Source organism: Choloepus didactylus, chromosome 16, assembly GCF_015220235.1.
Source record: "Choloepus didactylus isolate mChoDid1 chromosome 16, mChoDid1.pri, whole genome shotgun sequence".
NCBI lineage: Eukaryota > Metazoa > Chordata > Mammalia > Pilosa > Megalonychidae > Choloepus > Choloepus didactylus.
This window is the reverse complement of record NC_051322.1, coordinates 57,005,935-57,030,512: the sequence shown is the minus strand read 5'-3', so window position 1 is coordinate 57,030,512 and position 24,578 is coordinate 57,005,935. Positions and strand designations below refer to the sequence as shown.

The 24,578-nt window shown below is 35.1% G+C and overlaps 1 protein-coding gene across 1 annotated transcript; it reads left to right on the top strand.

Annotated features, from left to right (window-relative positions):
- Positions 1-401: 401 nt before the first annotated feature.
- Positions 402-23,546, top strand: RIOK3 (RIO kinase 3). Its single transcript, XM_037806214.1, has 13 exons — positions 402-629; positions 8,653-8,768; positions 9,359-9,504; positions 9,600-9,707; positions 9,905-10,014; positions 11,293-11,436; positions 12,164-12,291; positions 14,541-14,738; positions 15,949-16,108; positions 17,444-17,524; positions 17,618-17,707; positions 18,588-18,695; positions 21,890-23,546. The coding sequence occupies exons 1-13, from the start codon at positions 567-569 to the stop codon at positions 21,995-21,997; spliced, it is 1,560 nt and encodes a 519-aa protein (XP_037662142.1). The 5' UTR covers positions 402-566; the 3' UTR covers positions 21,998-23,546.
- The last annotated feature ends 1,032 nt before the right edge of the window (positions 23,547-24,578 follow it).

The window sequence follows — 24,578 nt, the reverse complement described above, 5'->3', positions numbered from 1 at the left end:
TCAATGTTATATGACATTTTATAAATGTTCACTTACCGGCCCCGCCCCTAAATGACAACTAAAATAACAACAAAACCCCACGGTCCCTTTCCCTTCTCTAAACCTGCCATTTTTCGGTCTCCCACATCATCCCAGCTTAGAATTTACCAGGGAAATAATGAATGACCAGAGCCTCATTTGCTTATTTATAGTCCACGTACTCTAATCTAGTTTAACTAGATCCAGCGGCTATCTGGGGAATTCCAGGGAGAAGAGGAAGGAAGACCTGGAAGCCACACCCGGACCCTGTCCTCCCCAGCAAGGATGACCGGAAGTGCGGCGCGCCCACGGGCGGGGAAAGGTGAGTTAAGAGTCGAGCGACCAATCACCAGCGACTGCCCCACCGGTGAGGGCGGAAGAGAAGTGGTGTAGTTCCGGCCGCGGCGGCCTCCGCCGCCATCTGTCATCTCGGCTCCGGCACTAACAGCCTGTTGCCCCCGACCCGCCGCCTGTCTACTTCTCGGCTTACTCTGTTTCCCAGCCCTGCCACCTCTGTGCCCTTTTCTTGTCGCTGGTTTCTTCCCCCCATGGATCTGGTCGGAGTGGCATCACCTGAGCCCGGGCCCGCAGCGGCCTGGGGACCCAGCAAGGTGAGTGGCGGTCGGATTTGATGTGCCGGTCTTATACACCTGGGCTAGCTCTCCCGAGAAGCCCGGAGAGGGCTCCCTAGGCGACTGGGGAAGTTGTAAGGCGGGCCTGGCTTCATTGGAGAGGGGAGAAGCGGCTGCGGGCTGCGGGGTAGGAGTGGGAAGGGCTGGGTGAGGGCTGTGGCTTTCACAGTCCACTCTGAGTGTCTTTTATCCTTTAGTTCTACACTTTGCTTTTTGAATCTTTGTAATATATATCGAGCAGGACTCGCCCACAGAACATTTATCTTTGAGGGAAAACAAGCATGATCTTTTTCACGGGCCAAGTGAGTCAGCTCAATAATACAAAAAAAAGTTGGTTAGAAAGGTGGTTTAGGAAGCTGTTTTCTCAACTTGACAGGTGTGGTTATCCCTGTTGGTAATTTGTTTTAAAAGTAGTAAGAGATAAAGCCAGTCACACTCTCCCTTCCCCTCACGCTAATACTCAGATGTACACTACACACTGTAAAATGGTTATGAATCCAGTTATCTGCCTGTGTTTTAACGTTTAAAATTTTTCCCAGAATGACTAAAGAGAGACGTTTATTTCACATTTGGTCTGTGGCTTTCAGTCTCCTCCTTTCTTCTGTTGGAAAGATGGAAAGACTCTTGTGCCACTGTATTGAGGGTTTTCTTGATATCAAGTGCACTTCAATTGGGATTTTGTGTTGCTCAAATTAAGATTGTGAAGGAATCAAAGTTTTTTCATTTCATAATTGTTCTTTAGGTGCTAACAGAAAATTTATTCCATTTAAAGGATCACCCATTAATCTTATAGGATCTTCAGGCTAGGTCTTAAGAGAAAAGGGGGGAGGGGGGGTTTCATCAGCTGTTAAATAAAGAAAAATTAATTTTATGAAAGTTCTCATCCTGTAGATGAGGGAATTGTAGGGAGAATATTAGATGTTCCATTGGCAAATTGGTTTCATCTGTAAGTGATCTCATGTATTTTTTCTGTGAAGGCCCTGTTTAAAAGGTTAAGATCAGTAGACGTAAAACTGGCACTAGTAAATATATACTCTACATGTAAAATTCCTGGAGTTAAGCATCTGTAAAGGCTGGCAAAAATGTCAAATGAGACAAACTGCTCAGAATACATCTTAAACTCACAACAAATTTCACTTACAAAACAAACTCACTTATGTAATATTTTATATCAATTATATTCTCATTTAAAGATACATCATTAGAGCTATAAAATTCCAGTTTCATCATCCAACAAAAAATGGTCTTGGAGCTTATTCATGTCCTGTGGGGAAGAGACACTATTTTGACAGGCAAAACAATTAGAAAGAGGCTACAAGTGTCACTTAATCCTTTCTTTCACTGAACTCATGGAAGATCAAAGTAATTAAAGAAACCTGTACCAAGGAGGGGGAGATTTGAGGGGGGTCTTGAAAACTGGAGAGAATGTTAAAGACCAGCTATTCCAAACCAAGGCCTCAGGACTTGTTTGCACTATTAAAAGTCATTGAGAACCCCAAAGAACTTTCGTTCTTATGTAGGTTATAGCTATTGATAATTTATCATGCTAGAAATTAAAACTGAGAAATTAAAAAAAATTAAAAGTTATTATATGTTTATATATAATGTTTACATTTTAATGAAAAATAATTATTTTCCAAAACAAAATTTAGCAAAGAGATCATGATGTTTTGTATTTTTGCAAATGTCTTTAATGTCTGCTTTAATAAAAGACAGCTGCATTCTCAGATCTTTTTTATTTAGTCTGTTGCAATGTTTTGATTGAAATATATGAAGAAAATCATCCATCCTCACAGAGATGTATAGGTTATATGATTATAGCAAGTGTAATCAAAGATGGGTAGAACAAATAGTTAATCTCTAAAAATGCATATGTTTATATTCTAGATGTACTACATTAGAAAATTATTAGAATACACAGAGTCCACAAGCACATATTCTATTAGCCATCAAGGGATATTGATATCATATGTTATTTAGACTCTGGAAAACTCCTCTTTATGCTCTTAAGACAATGAAAGTAAAAAGACAAATAATGTCTTTCTACTATTAAGAAAATAAATTTGACCTTGCAGATTCTCTAAAAGGGTCTTGGGGTAGGTCCCCAGATGCCAGTTACAAAATGCAGAACTGCTAATATGGGCAAAAGTTTTAGGGAATATTCCAAGTAGGGAGGACTGGTAAATTGTAAGCAAAAGTGAGGCAGTGTGTTGCTCTGTAGGAAAGGGAGCTATAAAAAATGGATAAGTGGTACTCAAAACTGTCAGAGTCATCAAAAACAAGAAAAGACTGAGAAACTCCCAGGCATGACAAGTCCAAGGAGACATGACAGCTAAATGTAATGTGGTATCTTTGGTGGGATCCTGGAAGATAAAAAGGACATTGAGGGAAAATTAAGGAAATCTGAATAAAGTAGGGACTTTAGTTAATAATAATGTGTTAGTATTAGTTCATTAATTGTGACAAACCTACCATGCTAATATAAGATGTTAGTTAATATTAGGGGAAATGGTGGGGATATATGGGAATTCTCTGTACAATTTTTCTATTAATCTAAAGCTCTTATAAAATAAAAAGTTTTTTTTAATTGACTAATATTTACACCTGTATAAACCTGGATCACTGTATAGACCTGTATCACTTTTTCCAGAGGCTCTTGCCTCGGTATGTAAAAATACCCACTTGTTCTGCCATAGAGTATATTTTCTGGCTGCATGGTTAGAAAGGGGACATTCCTGTGGGTTATGGTTTCTTTGCCTCCTTCATGTTTGCTGTTTTTTTTATTTTACTAATCGATTCTTTCACTGTAGTTGTCAGCAGTAAAACCTTTAAAAACAAGTGGGAGTGGTAGCTCAGGGTGCATCTTTAATTGCTGGAAGGAAAGGGAGATTATTGCCCTCTACAAATCTTGGGACAACATGGTAGTAGCGAAGATCCCCAAGAAACAGTTTAGTGGTGGCAATTTCCCAGAGGAGAAGAAAATAGGGTAGGTCTTGGTGTTCTTTAGCAAACAGGAAAGATCAACTGAACTAGTTTATAGACCTTTAAAAAGAAGGAATGTGTGGGGTTTCCCATCAGATCTTGATGCTATAGGGGAGTTTGTGTTAGTGAAGGGATAGTGGGAAATAAGGTTGGATAGCTAGGATACAGCAAGATTATGGAGGGCCTCCGTCTGCCCATCTCCTTAGGTTTATTATTTATTATTTTAACATTAATTAATAAACCTTTATTCACAACTGAGCAAATGATGACAGAGGGTTCCTTTAAGTACATGCTGTGGTGCCTATTTTTTGGAGGAGCCTCCAGTAAAAAGCAACCCCCTGTGCACCACTCATGCCAGCTGGGGAAGCCTGAGGGGAGTCTGCCCCCTACATGGCAGCCGCCCCTTGTGGGTCAGCCTTTGAGGGTTCCTCCCAAAAACCTTTGTGGAGGGCTTTTGCGTGCTGTTTTGAAGAGTTTGGATTTCAATTCAAGGCTCAGGAGTTGGCAACCTTTCTGGAGTCTTTACTTATTTACTCTCCTCAAGTAAACTGCTTCAGTGTGAAGTTGCCCAGCTGAACTGGTCAATATAGGTACCAGTTCCTAGGGTCTAAGTATAGCTTTAGAGTCTAAGGCTTCAAGGAGATCAATAGAAGTGGGAAATTGGAGTGTCTGTCTGTGGTCTCTACATGCTTCCTTTTCAGATTCAGTCTATTTTGGGAGGAGGTAAATCTCTTCCTCAAAATAACAAAATACTGTGTATCATTTTTGCCTCTTCTGAGTTGCTAATATTTTGTTTTACACCTTAGAATTAACTGACCACTGGCAAAAGACTAGAATGCATCACAAGAGGGTGAACAAAGGAGCAGACTTCAAGATGGAGGAAAGGACTTTTGAGTAGTAGGGTGTACAAAGGCACCAGACCTCTACAGCCTAGAGACAACTTGGCAGTTCCATTAGTATCATCTCCAGTGTCTCCTTTAAGCACATATTATTCAGCAAATACTTGAGTGCCGGGTTATATCCCACGCTGTATGTTGGCTCTGGGATTAGAAGGCCTCACCCTTCAAAGGGTTCATGCTCTATTGGGGCTGACACATTAACAACTCTAATACAGTGATTAGTCCTGTGTTAACAGTGTTTACAGTGGAATGGGGAAGCCTTCGTAGAGGATTTAATTGGGGAAAATAGAGAAGGCAAAAACCATTGAGAGAAGAACACATGTGAAGGCATGGAGGAGTGACAGTTTGCCATATTTTACATGTAATTAAGTGTTCCTAAAATTTATGGGTATGAGACTGTAAAGATATGTTAGGATAAGTTGTAAAGGGCATTTCTTGCTGAGGAATTTGAATTTTATACTGTAGGCAATAGGGGATTTGCTTCTCACATCCTAGGATAAGGTGATTAGGGAAGCAGTATAGCAACATGGCTGAGAGTACAGCCTCGAGTCCTACTGCTTGGTTCAAACCTCAGCTTTTCCATCTACAATGTTATCTTGGGTTAAATAATCTCTCTGTGTCTCAGTTTCTGAATCTCTGAAACAGATGATATTCCAACTATTCAGTTGTTATATGACTTAATCTATATAAATGATAATATAGTTAGCCAAATGACTTAAATATAGATTATATTCAAATGTCTGTTATGCTATTAGTCATTGCAAAATATGATTGAGAATTCTGAGTTAGAGGATACACATTCATTGGAACTTGTTCTTTGGAACTGATCAAACCAAGCATTTCTAGACTATGAGGCAGTATACTGGTCCAGTTTTATGTAACAAGAGAAACTGTAGGCTTCCTTAACCTTTTTTTTTTTTCAATTTCTTGAAAGAGTTCTCAGAAAGGAATTAGAAAAAGGTGTAGATGGATTTAAAGCTTGTGGCCATGGTAAAATTTATGCAGTGATATGTATATAGAGGGAATTGCAGAAAAACAAAGGATTAATGTTATTGAGTAAGAGATTTTGCTTAATATGTATCTCAGAAGAAGTTAATCTGACAGAGATAGCAATTAGCTATGGGAAAAATGTTTTACCTGCTAATTAAAACAAACCAACAAATAAATTATATTTATGTCATGGTCCTTGTTGCAGGGCAACTGTGGTAATGGAATATAATTTGGTGTTTTAGGAAGAATAATCTTTTAGTAAAATATGGACTGAATGAAGAGCTAGAAATAAATGGTTATCATAGGAATTTAAATGTGGGGTGAAAGGGGCTTGGAGTAGGGTGTCTTCTGTATGTTCAAGATGTGACTGGAAGGAAAAGAATTTCTCAATGATGAATCAAGAGAGCATGTAGAGTGACTCCCAGGGGTATAAATCTCCCTGGCAACATGGGACATAACTCCCAGGGATGAACCTAGACCCAGTATCATGGGATTGAGAAAGCCTTCTTGATCAAAAGGGGGAAAAGAGATGAAACAAAATAAAATTTCAGTGGCTGAGAGATTTGAAATGAAGTCGAGAAGACATTCTGGAGTCATTCTTATGCCTTGTATAGATAACTCTTTTAGTTTTTAGTATATTGGAATAGTTAGAAGGAAATATCTAAAACTGTCGAACTACAACCCAGTGACCTTGATTCTTGAAGATGACTGTATAAGTATATAGTTTACACTGTTATGACCATGTGATTGTGAAAACCTTGTAGCTCACACTCCCTTTATCCAGTGTGTGGACAGATGAGTAGAAAAATGGGGACAAAAAGTAAATGAATAATAGGAAGGGGTGGGGGGAATGGGATGTTGTAGGTGTTCTTTTTTACTTTAATTTTTATTCTTTTTTTTTTATGGTAATGAAAATGTTCAGAATTAATTGTGATGAATGCACAACTATGTAATGGTACTGTGAACAACTGTACACTTTAGATGATTGTATGGTATGTGAATATATATCAGTAAAATTGAAAAAAGATAAAAGAAGAGCATGTGGGGGAGGAAGGGGAGAGGTGTCAAAGATGACTTAAAGGCTTCTACCTGGGGGAGTGGATAAGTGATAGTGCTAGCTACAGAATAGAAAAGATGAAAAGGAAAGTCATGCTTTCTGGGGGAAGTTGAGAGTTTGATTTGTGACATGCTCAGTTTCATAATATAGGTGAGGCAGTTTACCTGTATGTGGAAGTACCATGTGTTCAAGGAACATGATGTATACAACCTACTCTCAAATGTTTAGAAAATTGATAGATAAATAAGATATATAGACGGATGGATTAATGGATAGATAGATGGATAGATAGCATTATACAGCAAATATGGCAAAATGTTAAAATGGTTGGATCTGGGTATTGGGGGGGGGTATGTTGGAATTCTCTGTATGGGTTTTGTTTTATTTTTGCAACTGTCCTGTAAGTTTGAAATTATTTAAAAATAAAAAGTATAAGAAAAGAAAAAGTAAGCTGGGTGGGAGAAAGGGTAGGAAAGAGTGTTCCAGACATTCTACCCCCAAAGGCTGGAGAGAGATGACAAATTTCAGCAGTAAAAAATTCTAATACTGAGGAGAATGAAGGAGAGAGCAGCAGGAGGTAAGGCCAGATCTCAAGGCACTTTGTAAGCATGTTAAGAAATGAGTTTCAACTTTATCCTCAAAGCAATGGGAAACAACGGAAGAGTTTTAATCAAGGAAACTGAACCAATCAAATTTTCATTTTAGAAAAAACCACTGTGTCGTAGTGTAGAGAATGAAGACAAGCAAGACTGGAAGCCAAAAAATTAGTTAGGAGACTCTAACTAATGGGATTAACTAATGGGTTAGAGTCATGGAAGGGAGAATGGAGAGAGCTGGGCAGATTCATGATACTTAGACATCTTATTCAAAATTAATGGTCTTACACTAGAATATAAAATGTAGTCATTTGCTGCTGTTAAGTAATACTTGCCCCCTCAAAAATTATGGATTGTGAAAAAGAACCTACAGTTATATTTCAAGAGGGTTAAGATAGTGATATCATTGAGGAAGACTGGCTAGCTGTTCAAGAAGAGTCTCACAGATTATTACTTTGCTGTAGTCATATTGTTCCAAAAGTCTGTTTCTCAGCTTTTAAAGTTCAAATGCTGTAGTTTTTGTTGTTGTTTTTGTTTTAACATATCTCAAGATGTATTGAGAGGGCTGACACATACTTTTAGATTTAGAAGACTGATTAGAAACCATAATGCTTAAATTAGAATGAAGTATAACTTCCAAGTGGGTTTTGAATTATGCTAATTGGCGTAGTCTATTCCTATAAAATAATCTACCTGTGCACCAAATTATAAGTAGAAGGTTGCTTGGTGAGCATGAAATCAGAACAAGGGGAGTTACATTAACTCGTGTCATGCTATGAAAAGCCTGGTATGTCCCCTCAACTCTAAGGATATACCTACCAAGCAGGCTAGAAAGCACTTTTGGCTTAATATTTAATTTACATTTGTCCTTGATTAGGTCTGAGCTGGGAGATATTTTCACTTTTAAGAAATAGCTAATCATTCATTTTGGATCGATTTAACTGGTTTAAATTCTCAAAAGATAACTTTATTTCCAAGTTTGGAGATACTTTATTTCATTACCATTAATTGAGCTGCTTTTTTTAAAATGCAAGTTTATTGAGATATATTCACACACCATACAATCCATCCAAAGTATACAATCAGCAGCTTACAATATCATCACATAGTAGTGCATTCATCACCACAGTCAATTTTCATTACTTCAAAAAATAAAAAAAAAACCCAAACATCCTTTTTAAAATGCATATCCTTTTTAAAATGCAATTTTATTGAGATATAGTCACACACCATACAATCCATCCAAAGTATACAATCAGCAGCTTACAGTATCATTACATAGTAGTGCATTCATCACCTCAGTCAATTTTCATTACTTCAAAAAATAAAAAATAAAAATACAAAAGAAAACCCAAACATCCCATATCCCTTATCCCCACCTATTGTTGACCCCTAGTATTGGTGTGGTACATTTGTTACTGTTGATTTGTTACTGTTGAGCTGCTTTTTGAGGTTTTTTTTTTCCTTGCCTTTTATAGTGTCCATGGGCTACCCCTCAAAATACAATATCTTGTTCCTTGGCTGATGTAATGAGTGAACAGTTGGCTAAAGAATTGCAATTAGAAGAAGAAGCTGCTGCTTTTCCTGAAGTTGCGTAAGTAAAATTCACCAAGAACCTATTTTGTCTGGCAGCTTATTATAACAAAGCTTTAGAATTTGATTAATGATTGCAATGACAAATAATTAAGAAATATTTTTAGCAAAGGAGAGCAGTAGAAAGAGTACCATACTGAGAGTCTATTGATATTTGAGTCACTGTTTCTGTGGCTGCTTTCAGTGGGCAAACCACTCTTCTTTCTCTGGGTTTTAGTTATTTCACGTCAATGCAACAGTTAAATTTCTTTATCTTCAAGTTAACAAATCATGAGGTGGGGTACAGTTCTGATCCAGTATTTGTAGTTTATCTTATAAAATTTTATCTTTCCTTTGATTAGAACACAGAACAAGTGAATTCTGGGCCTAAATAGTGTCTCATAGCTTTCTTAATCTTAGTTGGTGCTCTCACAGGTGTGTGCCATTGTTCAGGGCAGCTGGGCAGGAGAATATGAATGGTTTGGTATTGTTCTTTCCCATTGTTTCTTCAGTACAATTTTAACACTAAAAAGTCACATCCTACTCTCATAATCAGTAGCATCTATTTATGCAAGCACATTATATTAGTTTATATTGCCTTATTTTGAATAGTGTTGCTGAAGGACCATTTATTACTGGAGAAAACATTGACACCTCCAGCGACCTAATGCTGGCTCAGATGCTACAGATGGAATTTGACAGAGAATATGATGCACAGCTTAGGCGTGAAGAAAAAAAATTCAATGGAGATAGCAAAGGTACTATTATGACCCTATTGTGACAACTCCATTGGGTGGTAGAAAATGCTTGTAATGTGCTCTAAATAAATTTTCAACTATTTTTGCCTTTTAAGTTTCCATTTCCTTTGAAAATTATCGAAAAGTGCATCCTTATGAAGACAGTGATAGCTCTGAAGATGAGGTTGACTGGCAGGATACTCGTGACGATCCCTACATCCCAGGTATAATGAGTCTATATTTTGGTGGGGATATAAGAAAACTAACTTTTTCCATGAATGCTTTTTAGTTTTATGTTATCTTTGAATTTGTCATGTGGTAATTTACTCTGTAAAATTCAAATGTCTTTGTAGACACTGTTGAATGTGGCAATTTAGTCTTTGCTATTTTTATATTCTTGGCTTATTTTAATCACCTTTAGCAAAACCAGTTCCTACTCCCAAAAAGGGTTTTATTGGAAAAGGAAAAGACATCACCACCAAACATGATGAAATAGTATGTGGGAGAAAGAATACAGCAAGAATGGAAAATGTAAGTTTCAGAAAGTATACATATCTAAATTGAGAGTTTTGTTTGAATAAGTTGAAAACAGAATTCTAAGAATAGTGTCTGAAGTTTCTAAAAATATCCTTTTTCCTTTCTAAAAATGTTTTAGATGACAGTATAGCCATACCACAAAAACTCAACTACTAATGAAAATGTAAAATATCTCAGAATAAATTTCTCCAATAATATGAAGAATAGCTTTGATTTACATTGATTTGAAAATTAAAAAATAGTTCTTATGAAAGTAATATATTTATTTTTCAGCATGTAATTTTCCATAAAACAGCATCCCTACCCAAGAAAAAGATAATAGTGATCACTGAGGGATAGAAATGGCAGGGAGAATTACTTTTTATTATATATCCTTTTGTACCTTTCGAATTTTTGTATCTTGTGTGCAAACTGCTCTTGTAAAATCAGAAATAAAATGTAATTTTTAAAAATAGCATTTTTCCTGTTTCGTAAATATTATAGTATTTATATTTAAGTAAAACATTTAAACTTTAGAACAAATGTTGTTAAGTAAGCATGTCATTAAATTATATATATTCTGGAAATAGTCTAGATCTGACTCCAGACCAGTGATATCCAATAAAACATTCTGTGATTGGAAATTTTCTGTATCTGCGCTCTCCAGTAGGGTTGTCAGTAGCCACATTTGGCTGTTGAGCACTTGAAATAGGGCCGATACAACTGAGGAACTGAATTTTTAATTTAATTTTATTTAAAATTAAATATCCACATATGGCTAGTGACTACCATATGGGACAGCCCAGCTCTAGAACATAGTTGTCATTGTGTGGACATAGCTACCAACATAACCTACTCCTCAAAAAATAATTAATTATAAAATTTTATTTTTTGGTAAGATATGTTGTAACCTTCAAAATATAATATTGTGTTCTTTGGCTGATGTGAAAGCAAGGTACAAAGCATATGCTAAAAAAAACATAGATTGTAGATGTGATTAGATGTTTTCTATGCATAGAATAACATTAATATGTTAAATTGTTCAGTTTTATGTGCTATGGAAAAACTCCTTTCTTTGGTTTGCAGTTTCTTGGATGATATTGCTCTCTTTTCTATTTAGTTTATTAGTGATTTGTTATTCTCTATAATACCTGTGTGTTCTACTTTTATAGCATGATCATGTATCAAATAGGAAACCTGTTCAAGTAAAGACTGATCTCATTTTTTGTTTTTTTTTCTATATCTGCTTTAAAATAGATGCTAATTTTCCTTCTTTTTTTTTTCTTTTGGCAGTTTGCACCTGGGTTTCAGGTAGGAGATGGAATTGGAATGGATTTAAAACTATCAAACCATGTTTTCAATGCTTTAAAACAACATGCCTATTCAGAAGAACGTCGAAGTGCCCGCCTCCATGAGAAAAAGGAGCATTCTACTGCAGTAAGTGTTATTAATTTTTTTCCCTTAATTGAAAGATTCTTGTTAGAAAATTTCATGTTTGAGAAACAAAACAACCCTCATGTTTGATATCTATTCCTGAAATTGGCTTTTGAAATCTAAGATGTAAATAAAACCCAGTGGTTTTACAATTTGATTTACCAGATTTAACATAATGGCTATTAATCACTTACTCACAACTAACATCTTAGTGGTCATAATTAATTTGGACTGTTTAATTTGCATTGCAGCTGAATGTTCCAGGCTTTTTTTTTAAAAAATTGTTTCCTGTTACATTATTTAGACGATTATAATAATTTAGTAGTATGATGTTTTACGTTAATGAAGATAGTACCTAATATATTGAAAATAGCCTAACTTTATTAAACCTTCAGAAAAACAGAATAATGATAAATATATTACAAGAGCTCTTTAATCTTTGGAGATAAAATAAGATTTTTGACTAAGCTAATAGCTGACTTTTTATGTTTCTTTTAGATAATGTCTTTGTCTAATGTCTTTCAAAGACATTAGATTTATAGTTTGTGACAATTAATTGTATCTTGACAGCACTCTTTTAAGGGCCTATTATATACATATCTAGGTAAATTAACTAATAAAGGTAAAAAGAAAGCAAATATTCATTTTGAACATAAGATATTAGAAATGGTTTAGAAAGTGTTTTATGGTTAACAGATATTTTCACTTACAGTGCTCTTATCTTTTGCAGGAAAAAGCAGTTGATCCTAAGACCCGTTTACTTATGTATAAAATGATCAACTCTGGAATGTTGGAGACAATCACTGGCTGTATTAGTACAGGAAAGGAATCTGTTGTCTTTCATGCATATGGAGGGAGGTAAATGAGCAAAATACAATACCATCATCTGAACAGAAGCTTAGCCCCTTCTCCTCAATGTTAATGCATTTACACAAAGTTAGCACAGCATCCAACCAGAGTAATTTTGAAAATTATTGTAGAAAACCTAGACAGTATAAGGATGTATAAAGAAAAGAATAGTCATCCTAATCCTGCCACCCAGAGATATAAGCATTAATATTTTTGTGTAATCTCTTCCAGTCTTTTTTTTTTTTTTTAATGAGCATATTATCTTTTACGTTATTGGAATCACACTGTCTAAACATTATATTTTTAAAGAAATTTTAATATGTGATCTGGCCTCAACTTAAATTTTAATTTTGAAAAAGAATTAAAACCTTATATGATTTTTTCAAAATAGTGTTTTTCCTTTTTTATAAATATTGTGATTAATATAAAACATTTAGACTTTAGAACACAAATGCTATATACAAGATCTTAGTTTTCTCATATAATTACTAATTTGTATTATCCCATTTTTTATAATAATACATTCCATTGTGTGAATATACAGGAGAATCCTTGTACATATTTCTTAGCATGCCTTTGCAAATATATCCTTAAGCTAAATTCCTGACAATGAAATTGCTGAGTCAAAGACCATATGTATTTTCCTCTTTCTAGCTAAATAATGGAAGTTTTCATTGAATGAAGAGATCCAGATTTTGCTTGCTATTCGGGCCACTGAACTAGACATTTTAGCAAGCAATGTTTATTTACTCATTAAGATAAAATTAAAACATTTTTTTTTCTTGTATATCACAACAAAGGCCAGAAATCTTGAATTTACTTATATCTTGTAATGGTTTATCTCTTAATGGTGGGGCAAATGCAATGCAGTTTTCCCTCTGAGCTTGTCAAATCTGCAGATGATGTACATTTGGAATGTCCGTAGACATTGCCAAATTACCCTCTCAGAAGGTTAACCAATTTACACTACCATCAGTAGTGTGGGCTTGTTTGCCTCATCCTCATCAGTGCTTCACATTATCAAACTTAATATTTTTTTGTCAGCATGAAAGATGAAAAACTAACATCTTGATATTTAGGTAGGCATTTGTTTAATTATGATTAAAGCTGTTTTATTGGCCATTCATATTTCTTTTTCTTGCCAACTGCCTCATTTATCCTTTGTCCACATGCTGTTATGCTTAATGATACTTTGATAATGAATGATCTCTCCTTTTGGTGGAATTGGTATTGTAATCTCTATGCTGGCATTTGTAAGTTAGCAAAACTAGAGAGCATTCCATTTTCTTCAGCTGATAGTAAATGCTTTTAAAAGCTTGAGTTAATTTTCTCTTGCTGCATAAAAAATTGCCACAAACTTAACAGCTTGTAACAATATTCATTTATTATCTCATAGATTCTGTAGATCAGAATTCCTGGCATAGCTAGCTGGGTTCTCTGCTCAGGGTATCACTAGACTGTAATTCCATTCTGGAGTTCAGGATCCTCTTCTCTTGGTAGATTTAGTTCCTCAGAGCTGTAGGACTGAGGTCTCTTGCTGACTGCCAACCAGGTGCTGCTCTTAGCTCCTAAAGGCCCCCATAGAGCCTTGTTATATAGCCTTCTCACAGGCCCTTTCACAGTATGACAGTTATTTATTGTTCAGTAGACATGTCCTGTTGTTTCCCACCTCTGCATTTGTTAATACTGTGATGGCATTTGCTCAAATACTGCTCATTGTTCTGGTTCTGTTTCAGGGACCACCTGTGCCATGAAGCCTTGCCTGACCTTTCTAATTAAAAGTGAACTTGGCCTATTCATGTGCTAGTTTTATACCCCTTCCCCTGCTTCTGCATGCATGCACACAGGGCAGGGACCCCTTTATTAACTTTCATATCTGCTAGGAGTGAAGAAGTTATAAAAAAATCTGTTCCGTTTTGTTGCTTTTATTGAGTCTTGTACCTGAACCATCCCAAGTAGACTGTAGACTTATTTCAAAGTACATATGCTTTTATTTCTCCTCAAGTTTGATCCCATAGTCATTAAGTGAAGAACTTTACATTATGGATTTTTGAAAATTGGTAGACATTTTATTTGAAAATGTGTTTTTAAAAAAACAAAACAAAAATCTAAAGTTATATTAAGATCCAAAACTTAAAGTCTTAAAGAAAACAAGGCTTGACATTCTCAGAGAAGGCAGAACTACTCTAATGGCATAGAATCTTTAATTTTGATTTTCTTTTATTTGTGAGCTATTTGTTTTTTTTTCTTCCACTTAGCATGGAGGATGCAAAGGAAGATAGTGAAGTTATACCTACAGAATGTGCCATCAAAGTGTTTAAGACAACTCTTAATGAGTTTAAGAATCGTGACAAATATATTAAAGATGATTTCAGGTTTAAAGATCGCTTCAGCAAATTAAATCCGCGTAAGATCATCCGCATGTGGGCAGAAAAAGAAATGCACAATCTCACAAGGTAAAGAAAATCATTGTGCCAGAAGCAATCCTGGGTAATTACTTTTTTGTCATAGGATTCCTAGCAAGGCAAAAAAACCCATATTTTCTTTTAAATTCACATATAGAAATAATGAAAGTTCTTGAAATTCTTTTGGGATGAATAGGCCATTTTCTTTCTTTCTTTCCTCAGTAAATAAAAAATTGAGGAAAATTAAGGCATTTTCTGCCTAAGACATTTCTTCATATATCTAAACACTATTTTAAAAATTGTCTTTCTCAAGAAACAAAAATTCCAGCTTCCAATTAGGTTTATTATAAATGATTTTCCTTTTGGTTCAGAAAATGTTTGCTACAGCTAATATTTGTTATTTTGGTGGGGGCAGGTCTTACCAAATTGCATTTTGCTTTAGTTTATTAGACTTGTTTCTCAGTTCTCTAAGCAGTTTATTTTTACTGAGGGATTTGTTTTATCATCAAAGTAATTGAGTAATAATTCTTGCCCTTAATAAATCTTTCCATTGTCTTAATCTGTTGAAAGCATAATTTTGGTTTGTTCTTTTCTAAAGATGTTTGCTTTCAAAAATAATTATCCATATTTATTATTGCAAATTTCTTCTTAAGTAGAGCATTTTCAAAAGGTTTTGCTGGCCTCCAGTATATTTTCTACACTGAGATCTCATTCTTCCCTTTCTTAAAATTCTTCAGTAGCACTCCACCGTGTTTAGTATAAAGTTCAAAGTCCTTTTGTGATGTGGAGCCTGCCTCCCTCTAGAGCCTCAACTCACATTGCCCTGCCTTTTACTCAAAAATTAACTATATTGGTTTATACATTTCCCAAATGGGCTGTGCTCTTAAATACCTTCACGCATTTGCACAAGCTGCTTCCTCTAACCAGCATTTCCTCATACATTGTTAGTCTAGCCAATTCCTGTTCTCCCATCCCATTTTCTAATAAGCCTTTCTTGATGTGTGGTCTTGTAGCTCCTGCCCACACCTCTGTCAATGCCTGTATCACACTGCACTGGAATTGTTCCCTCACTTGTCTGTCATTTCCACCAGATCATGGGTTCCGTAAGGGCAAGGGCAGAGGCTATGTATTACTGTCTTTGAGTGCCCACATCTCTAGGATAGAGCATATTGCCAGTTTAGGCCCTGGTTAAATATTTGTTAAGTAAGTAAAATACTTTCTCTTCTGATCTCTACATTCTTAATCATTTCTTTCTGTATAGAATGCAGAGAGCTGGAATTCCTTGCCCAACAGTTGTAATGCTCAAGAAACACATTTTAGTTATGTCTTTTATTGGCCATGATCAAGTTCCAGCCCCTAAGTTAAAAGAAGTAAAACTCAGTAGTGAAGAAATGAAAGAAGCCTACTATCAAACTCTTCATGTAAGTTACTCCTTTAAAAGCATACATATACCAACTTTTAAAAATATTTCCACTTTTAACTTCCCAAAATAATACCATTTGAAGGTGATATAATGAGGTCAAACTGAAACTTGTGGAAGAATGTTAATATTGAAGAGTTGTCTTTATATTGATATGTGGATGTGTTGACTAGTTTTAGAAAAATTATAGACTTATGAAGCAAGTGAAGGCTCCATTGTTAGCATTAATGACATACATGCATGAGGCTATTATTCACAAAACTTCATTTAGCAGATACAGTACCTCATTACTTTATATGCTGCCTTGAATGTTATAGCTGTAACAACAAAGGAAGTACTAGTATTATTATTGGAAAATTAGAGGGAAGCAGATTTGGTCTCATTATAAGAAAGTGATGATAAAAGCTGAAGATGTTAGGAGATGGTTTTTCCATCTGTGCAGGTGTTAGCATTGGAAGGCACATATCAGGAGCTTGAGGAAGTTATTAGTGCTTTGGAACAGCAATTGAATTCAATCTGAGGTCCTTTAAGCTTAAGAAAATGCTCCTAATACTGTACTTATTCCTCTATATTGTTTTAATTGAACAGTGAAGAAACTTCAGTGCTCTTTATGCAATCTCTGCATGGAGCTGTCATGCAGAACTGATGTGAATATGAAAGTGCTATACAAAATAATTTTTTAAAATATAACTAGAGAGATGATCCAACTTTATCTGCCTATAATAAGAAAACATTAAAAGTAAATTCAAGTCCATTATTCTTTCTTTGGGAAGGGGTTATGACTGGGGAAGAAATGAAGTAGCCCTTTCTTATTGGGCTCTAGGAAGGCTGGGAAATACATGTTGATTTGTACTATAAGGCTAGGGATCACCATCACTAATGAATACATAATGCCACTTAATTCATAAGAATATCTCTTTCCCGCTATGTATATATCACATAGAGATCTCAGTGGGACTGCCTTTCCTTTTATGAAAGGAAGTTGCTTACCTAGGTTCCCTGTTTAGTGACTCAAATCACCATAGACAGGGATGCTATCTTAACCTATGTAGGATTCTAGATCTGCCCCTTGGCCTCCTGCTCTCCTTATTGTCCCAGGGGCAAGGAAGTTGAGTTTCACACACTCATTTTGCTTTTCTCCTCCATTGTCTCATTGCTTCCCCAACCTGCCTAAAAGAAGAAAGAAGAAAATCCCAGTTCTATAGACTACAAAATAAAGAGGAAATAAGTTCTTGAACCTTGTTTTACTTTTTCTGGAAAATATATACATTTAAGTGGCATAGGTAAATTGTAATCGTTCCCTCATATCCTTAACATTTGTCTTACTTCTTCCCAGATGATGCAGCAGTTATATAATGAATGTACGCTTGTGCATGCTGACCTCAGTGAGTATAACATGCTCTGGCATGCTGGAAAGGTGAGAGGCGTATTTTGTTAATGTTGAAATTAAATTTCTTGAATGTAAATTGTTGAAGGTAAATAATTATTTGTATTTTCTATATTTAAATAGGTCTGGTTGATTGATGTCAGTCAGTCTGTAGAACCAACGCATCCCCATGGCCTGGAGCTCTTATTCCGAGACTGTAGGAATGTCTCACAGGTAGGCATGTAAACTAACTTTTTTTTTTTTTTTTTTTTTTTTTTTTTTGTGGGATGTAACCCTTAAGGTAAGCAAGATGACCGTTTTCTTAGAAATTGAAGAAAAGGATACCAGCTGCTTTCAAGATAAGGATACAAAGACCAGTTTGTCAGATTCCATTTCAGCAAGAATTTGATTCCATGCCTAACATTTGGGCTATTGAATTAAATTTCCAGGGGACTAAGTTTTCATTTTAGCTACAAAAATTTATTCAAGCAAGTAGACATTGAATTTATGCAAAGTGCTTAATTAAACAGCAGCTGGCATAGAGTAAGTCTGTATACCTATTGCCTTTATTATTATCATTAAAAGGAGGGAGTCTTAAAAAGGCAGGCAGGTATAGCCTTCTTACTGAGGCAGTGTCTGTTCACTGTTACTGTGAGGTAGAGTAAAGAGATGAGGAGAATTGAAACTCAGCAATCATAGTGTTGGGTCAAATTTGTTTGCCATTTTGAAGGGAAGTGAATTGTTAGCAACAGATTCATGTAGGTATGATCTTGTTAAATGATAGAATAACTTTCTATTGGAAATAAACTTTGAGCCTGCTTGAAAAATTTAATTCTTGGATTAGTGAATGTATTGACTTTACAAACTCAAAACAATGCCAAGCAACTTTGTACATACCATTCATTTTATACATATAGAAAGTGTAGTGTGACAAACAATCCAGAAGACCAAACTGATGGGTAAGAGAGGACAAAAAGCAAGTAGAACCTGTAAAGTGGGCAAAAACTATGGTCTAAAAATTATGGAAGGAATTCGCTGGAGTCTTACAAGTATACTATGTCCTGTTTTAGTTTTAGTTAATGCCTCTTACTGACTTCCATGTATTTCTTTTTAGTTTTTTCAGAAAGGAGGAGTGAAGGAAGCCCTTGGTGAAAGAGAACTCTTCAATGCTGTTTCAGGCTTAAACATCTCAGCAGATAATGAAGCTGATTTCTTAGCTGAAGTAAGTGTTGTACACCATTTTTCACCTTTTTGGTAATAGGGAACTGGGTAGAGTAGATACCTGAAACACAGAGCTAATTTTATTCTTTTCCCCTCAAAAACAAAATTAATTTGAGATTTTTCTTCTCTTGAGATGTTATTTTCAATTCCTTCTATGCATATAACTTAGGATAAACATACAGCAAAACACTCCTGCAAGGACTTCACAGTTTGGTTAAGATGGACAAATAACACATTTCCAATGTACTCTTTATTTTCCCTATTTTTTGCACATTCTAGTTGATTAAAAAAAAAAAAAAGAGGCAATGACATCTGCCTTTAACTGAATGTAGAAAGTTAGAAATTGTTATCTTAGAAATATTCAGTAGATACAATATTGGTTCTACAGAACCATAAAAGAATACTCCTCCAGAGACGCTCTCTTAAAATGAAACAAAAACTAAAAACTGAAACAACAGCTAATTAATCCCAATGTTATGTCAGCTAGCTTCAGAGAACGATTATAGAGATGTGTTCCAGAACTCCCAAATATGACTTGTTTGGCCAACTGTGCCTAAGGGCAGAGGAAACACAACAAGAAGATGGTAAATCCAGCCTCTAGTATAGTACAGTTGTTCAGTAAATAGGTGTTTCTGTTGTGGAATGGATGTTGGAATTTCCTTTTTTCCATTCTTTGAAAGCTTTATAAAGAACACATACACACCTGATTGCAATTGCTAGCTTGATAAAGATACAGGCATGCCTTAGAGATATTGCAGGTTCAGTTCCAGATCACTGCAATAAAGGAATATCACAATAAGGCGAGTCATGAATTTTTTGGCTTTCCAATGCATATAAAAGTTATGTTTACACTATACTGAAGTCTATTAAGTGCAATAGCATTAGGTCTAAAAAAATTTTATTGCTTAAAAATGCTAATTATCTAAGCTTTCGGTGTCATAATCTTTTTGCTGGTGGAGGATATTGCCTTTGATGTTGAAGGCTGCTGACCAGTCAGTGTGATGGTTGCTGAAGGCTGGGGTGGCTGTGGTAATTTCTTAAAATAAGACAACAATGAAGTTTGCCACATTGATTGACTCCTCCTTTCATGAAAGATTTCTCTGTAGTATACGATGCCGTTTGATAGCATTTTAACCACAGTAGAACTTCTTTCAAAACTATGAGTCCTCTCAAACCCTGCAGCTGCTTTGTCAACTAAGTTTATGTAATCTAAAGCCTTTGTTGTCATTTCAACAGTGTTCACAGCCTCTTCACCAGGTGTAGATTCCATCTCAAGAAACCACTTTTGTTTGCTCATCCTTTTAAGTTTTATCATGAGATTGCAGCAGTGCAGTCACATTATTAGGCTCTACTTCTATTTCTCTTGCTATTTCCACCACATCTTCAGTTACTTTCTCTATTGAAGACTTATGCCTCAAAGTCATCCGTAAGGATTGGAATCAACTTCTTCCAAACTCCTATTTAGTGCTGATATTTTGACCACCTCCCATGAATCATGAATGTTCTTCATGGCATCTAGATTGGTGAATCCTTTTCAGAAGGCTTTTAATTTAGCCTTATGAAATGTATTTCTTAAATAGTAAGGTTTAAAAGTTGAAATGACTACTTGATCCATAGGTTGTGGAATGGATATTGTGTTATCAGGCATGAAAACAATATTCATCTTGTGCAGATCCGTCAGAGCTCTTGGGTGAACAGGTGCATTGTCAGTTAGCAGTTATATTTTGGAAGGAATCTTTTTCTGAGCAGTAGATCTCAACAGTGGGCTTTAAATATTCAGTAAATCATGTTTAAACAGATGTGCTATCACCCAGGCTTTGCTGTTCCATTTTTAAAGCACAGGCAGAGTTGATTTAGCATAATTCTTAAGAGCCCTAGAATTTTCAGAATGGTAAATGAGCATTGGCTTCAAGAAGAGTCAGCCTATGCATTTGAAGCTTTGAAGCCAGACATTGACTTTTCCCTTCTAGCTATGAAAGTCCTAGATGGCATCTTTCAATAGAAGGTTGTTTTGTCTACATTGGAAATCTGTTGTTTAATGTAACCACCTTTATCAATTATGTTAGCTAATCTTCTGGATAACTTGCTGCAGCTTCTACATCAGTAATTGCTGTTTTGCCTTGCACTTTTATGTTATGGAGATAGCTTCTTTCCTTAAATCTCATGAACCAACCTCTGCTACCTTCAAACTTTTCTTCTACAGCTTCCTCACTTCTCTCAGCCTTCACAGAATTGAAGAGAGTTAGGGCCTTGCTCTGGATTAGGCTTTGGCTTAAGGGAATGTTGTGGCTGGTTTGATCTTCTTGCAGACCACTCCCACTTTCTCCATATCAGCAATAAGTGTGTTTCATTTTCTTATCATTTGTTTGTTCATTGGAGTAGCACTCTTAATTTCCTTCAAGAACTTTCTTTTCCTTTGCATTTAATACTTGGCTAACTGGCACAAGAGGCCTAGCTTTTGGCAAGTCTCAGCTTTCCACATGCCATCCTCACTAAGGTTAATCATTTCTAGCTTTTGATTTAAAGTGAGAGATGTGAAACTCTTTCTTTGATTTGAACACTTAGAGGCCATTTTAGAGTTACCAATTGGCCTAATTGTATCTCAAGGAATAGGGAGGCCTGAGGAGAGGGAGAGACAAGGGAACGGCCCATCACTGGAGCAGTCAGAACACATACATTTATTGATTAAGTTGCCATCTTATATGGGCATGGTTCGTACTGCCCAAAGCAATTACAATAGTAACATCAAAGATCATTGATCACAGATCACCATACCAGATACAGTGATAATGAAAAAAGTTTGAAATATTGCAAGAATTGCCAAAATGTGATAAGCAACGCAAAGTGAGCACATGCTATCAGAAACATAGTACCAATAAACTTGCTTGACGCAGGGTTGCTACAAACTTTCAATTTATAAAAACTGCAATTTCTGCAAAACACAATAAAGCAAAGCACAATAAGAGCTATGTCTGTACTAGGTATTGACCCTGGTGATATACTCAAGCTAGTAACATTACATGTATGTGTGAGTATATGTGTATACACACACATACTCCTCTATAATTCTAACTCAAGGCCAGTATCATTAGGAATGACCTATTTTTTAAGAGATTAGAAATACTGGCTCGATCTGAAGGATAATTTCTGTGAAGTAGGATTTTGACAAATGGATTCAATGTATTAATTTTGTAGATAGAAGCTTTGGAGAAAATGAATGAAGATCATGTTCAGAAGAATGGAAGAAAGGCTGCTTCGTTTTTGAAAGATGACGGAGGTCCACCGGTACTATACGATGAATAACACCAGTTCCCACTGCCTTTAAATGTTAACACAGTGGAGACTGTCAGCTGCCAATGGCAAATGAAGTTATGGGTGACTTGAAATACCAAAAAAGGAAACATGAGGAGTGTACAATGGTGCTTCTGTGTTTGTTTGGTTTTTTTCCTTGAAACCCATGTGCCAGATGTGTGGAATTTTTAGCTCAGCATCAAAAGAATAGAATGTCACTACCTCTCATCTTATAAACAGAATAATATGTCTTTAATAGCTAAAGATTATCTATCTAAAATAGACTGATTTTACATGATTTATGGTAGAAAACGTTTCGATGAGAATTTTTAAAACTTAGGTAACATTTCCAAATATGGGAAGAAGGGACAGAGGAATGGAAGAGAGGGTTTTATTATAAATTATTTGCTTTTTCCACCTTCCTGTTTTGTGATGCATCTTTCCTCAGATATTTTGTTAGCCCTTCTCAATTCTTTTTCCAGACTAAAATTTCTTCTCTTTTAGTGGGTGTTATCAATGGAAATTTGATTTCAGAATGGCTGACAGAAATACAGCTAAGCAGTGTTGTATTAGTATATCATGAAAATGAACTGAATTCTGCTTTTTTCAGACTTAAATCCAAGGAAAGGCATCATGGGTTTCTGAAAGAGATAAATATGTAAGAACTTCTTAAGTATCCAAATTTTTAAAAAATTTAACTTTCAGATTTTCTACATTTATGTAAAACGGTTAGGATGTAACTCATGATATAGTTGCTCTACATTTATAATGAAAATGTAACTTTTCCGGAGGGACAGAATTTAAGACTTAACCATGTTTCATGAATCTTAATGAAATCAAAGAAACAAAGTTCAAATTACTTTTCACTCATACTATGTATTTATTGATTTTTGAGAGAAATATGGGAAGCTAATAAAAAATATTAAATAAGCAAATGAGGAAAAGTATATAAAGCAACTTGACTGCCATGTTAACCAACTAACTTGAACTGTCTGACCTCATTTTTAATAATTTTTAGTACTGGCTAGACTCCACTTCTAAGAAAAAAGCAAGCACTGCACTTTCCCCACTGTGTTTGTTAGGACCGAAGCTCACTAACTACAATGTCATGCCTCTTCCTGTTACCGAAATCAGATTGGAACCACTAAAACCAAAACTGCCTGTCTGCTTAAAGGAAGTAAAACCTAAACTTCATTTAAATTTGAAAGCTTCTCCTGTAACATTATTTTAAAATGCCAAATTTGTTCTTTCTAGAAAAATAATTATTTTTGTTTCTGTTGTAAGCTTTTAACTTCATTTCAGAGAATTGTGATTTGGAATAGATATTCATTACATTTCTGAAATGTTTACTACTCTGAAACAAAGATTAGATGATTAGTGATTATTGGCTTTACAGAAATTTCAAAGAACTATCTAATTTTTTAACCATTAACTATTTAAAATTTTGTTTGGTTTTCTAACATACTCTGTTTGACAAAGCAGCAAGCCCTTGCTGTGTGGCATTCTTGGAGTGTGCTATGAACATGCTTTTTAAATAATTAAAAATTCAGAGATCATTTTAGAATTTGTTCTGTGTGGTTTCTTCCTATTCCTTATATTAACTAAGTCCTGGCACCAAATCACTTTCTCTGCATAAAATTAAGCAATACTATTTTAAGTACTTTTTTTCCCTCAACTTCTCATATTTAGATTTTACTCTTAAATGTACTGGTTTACATTACAAATAGGTTTTCCTCTCTTATAGATTAGAGAGTAAATTATTCACATAATGGAAAAAGAAATTGGAAAATGTTGGTTTGCTACATAAAGAATCAAACACAAAAAATACATAATATATGGAAATAGAGATATTTTGCCTCACTTTAATGAAAGTGGATATAGGAACAGCTATAAAATAAATAATCAGAATTAAGGTGGCTATTCTTAGAGAATTTTTACCTCGAGATAATTCATTGCCAGTTTCCTTTTACTTAAAAAAAAATACCTTTCTTTTTTTCTGTTTATAAAAGTAAGATCTGGTCCTTTGAATTTAAATATTGCAGAAATTTAGAAAACTTCAAGTGAAAGTCCTGTGTAGTCTAAAAACCATATTTATAGTGTGCTATACATTCCCGCCATTTTTTTCTCACAGCAGTTATTACATTATTCTATTTTTTTCTTAAATCTTTGAACAAAAAGTGGAATCAAGTGAGGCAGCATGTGGTGAAATATTGATGTTTTTAGATTTCATAAGGAAGATGAAGGAGACTGAGGCTCCAAGATATGTTAGAACAAGTCCATTTTTTTTTTTTTGCTGCTCATGTAGGCTTTGGGCATGAGAAGATATTGTTATCTGTACCTTTTGAAATTCCAGTCAGTTTTTTGGCACTTTAGGAACTGGGAGGAAAAGCCTATCTGATTGTATTTTCAAATCTCAATACTTTTATTTTTTAATATGTATATTTGTCTATTGGATTTTTGTGGGGTTTACATAAAACTTAAATAGTGATTTAAGTTTTCAAACTCTATTTTATACTTAGAGATTATTAGTTCAGTAATTTGAAATCCTCTTGTTTTTATTCTGATTTTTTTTCCCAGTTCAAAAATATTAAAA

Coding starts and splice junctions, on each gene's coding strand:
- RIOK3 (XM_037806214.1), top strand. CDS start 567: ATGGATCTGGTCGGAGTGGCATCACCTGAGCCCGGGCCCGCAGCGGCC. Junction 9,505..9,599: donor ATTCAATGGAGATAGCAAAG/GTACTATTATGA, acceptor TTGCCTTTTAAG/TTTCCATTTCCTTTGAAAAT. Junction 11,437..12,163: donor AAAAGGAGCATTCTACTGCA/GTAAGTGTTATT, acceptor TATCTTTTGCAG/GAAAAAGCAGTTGATCCTAA.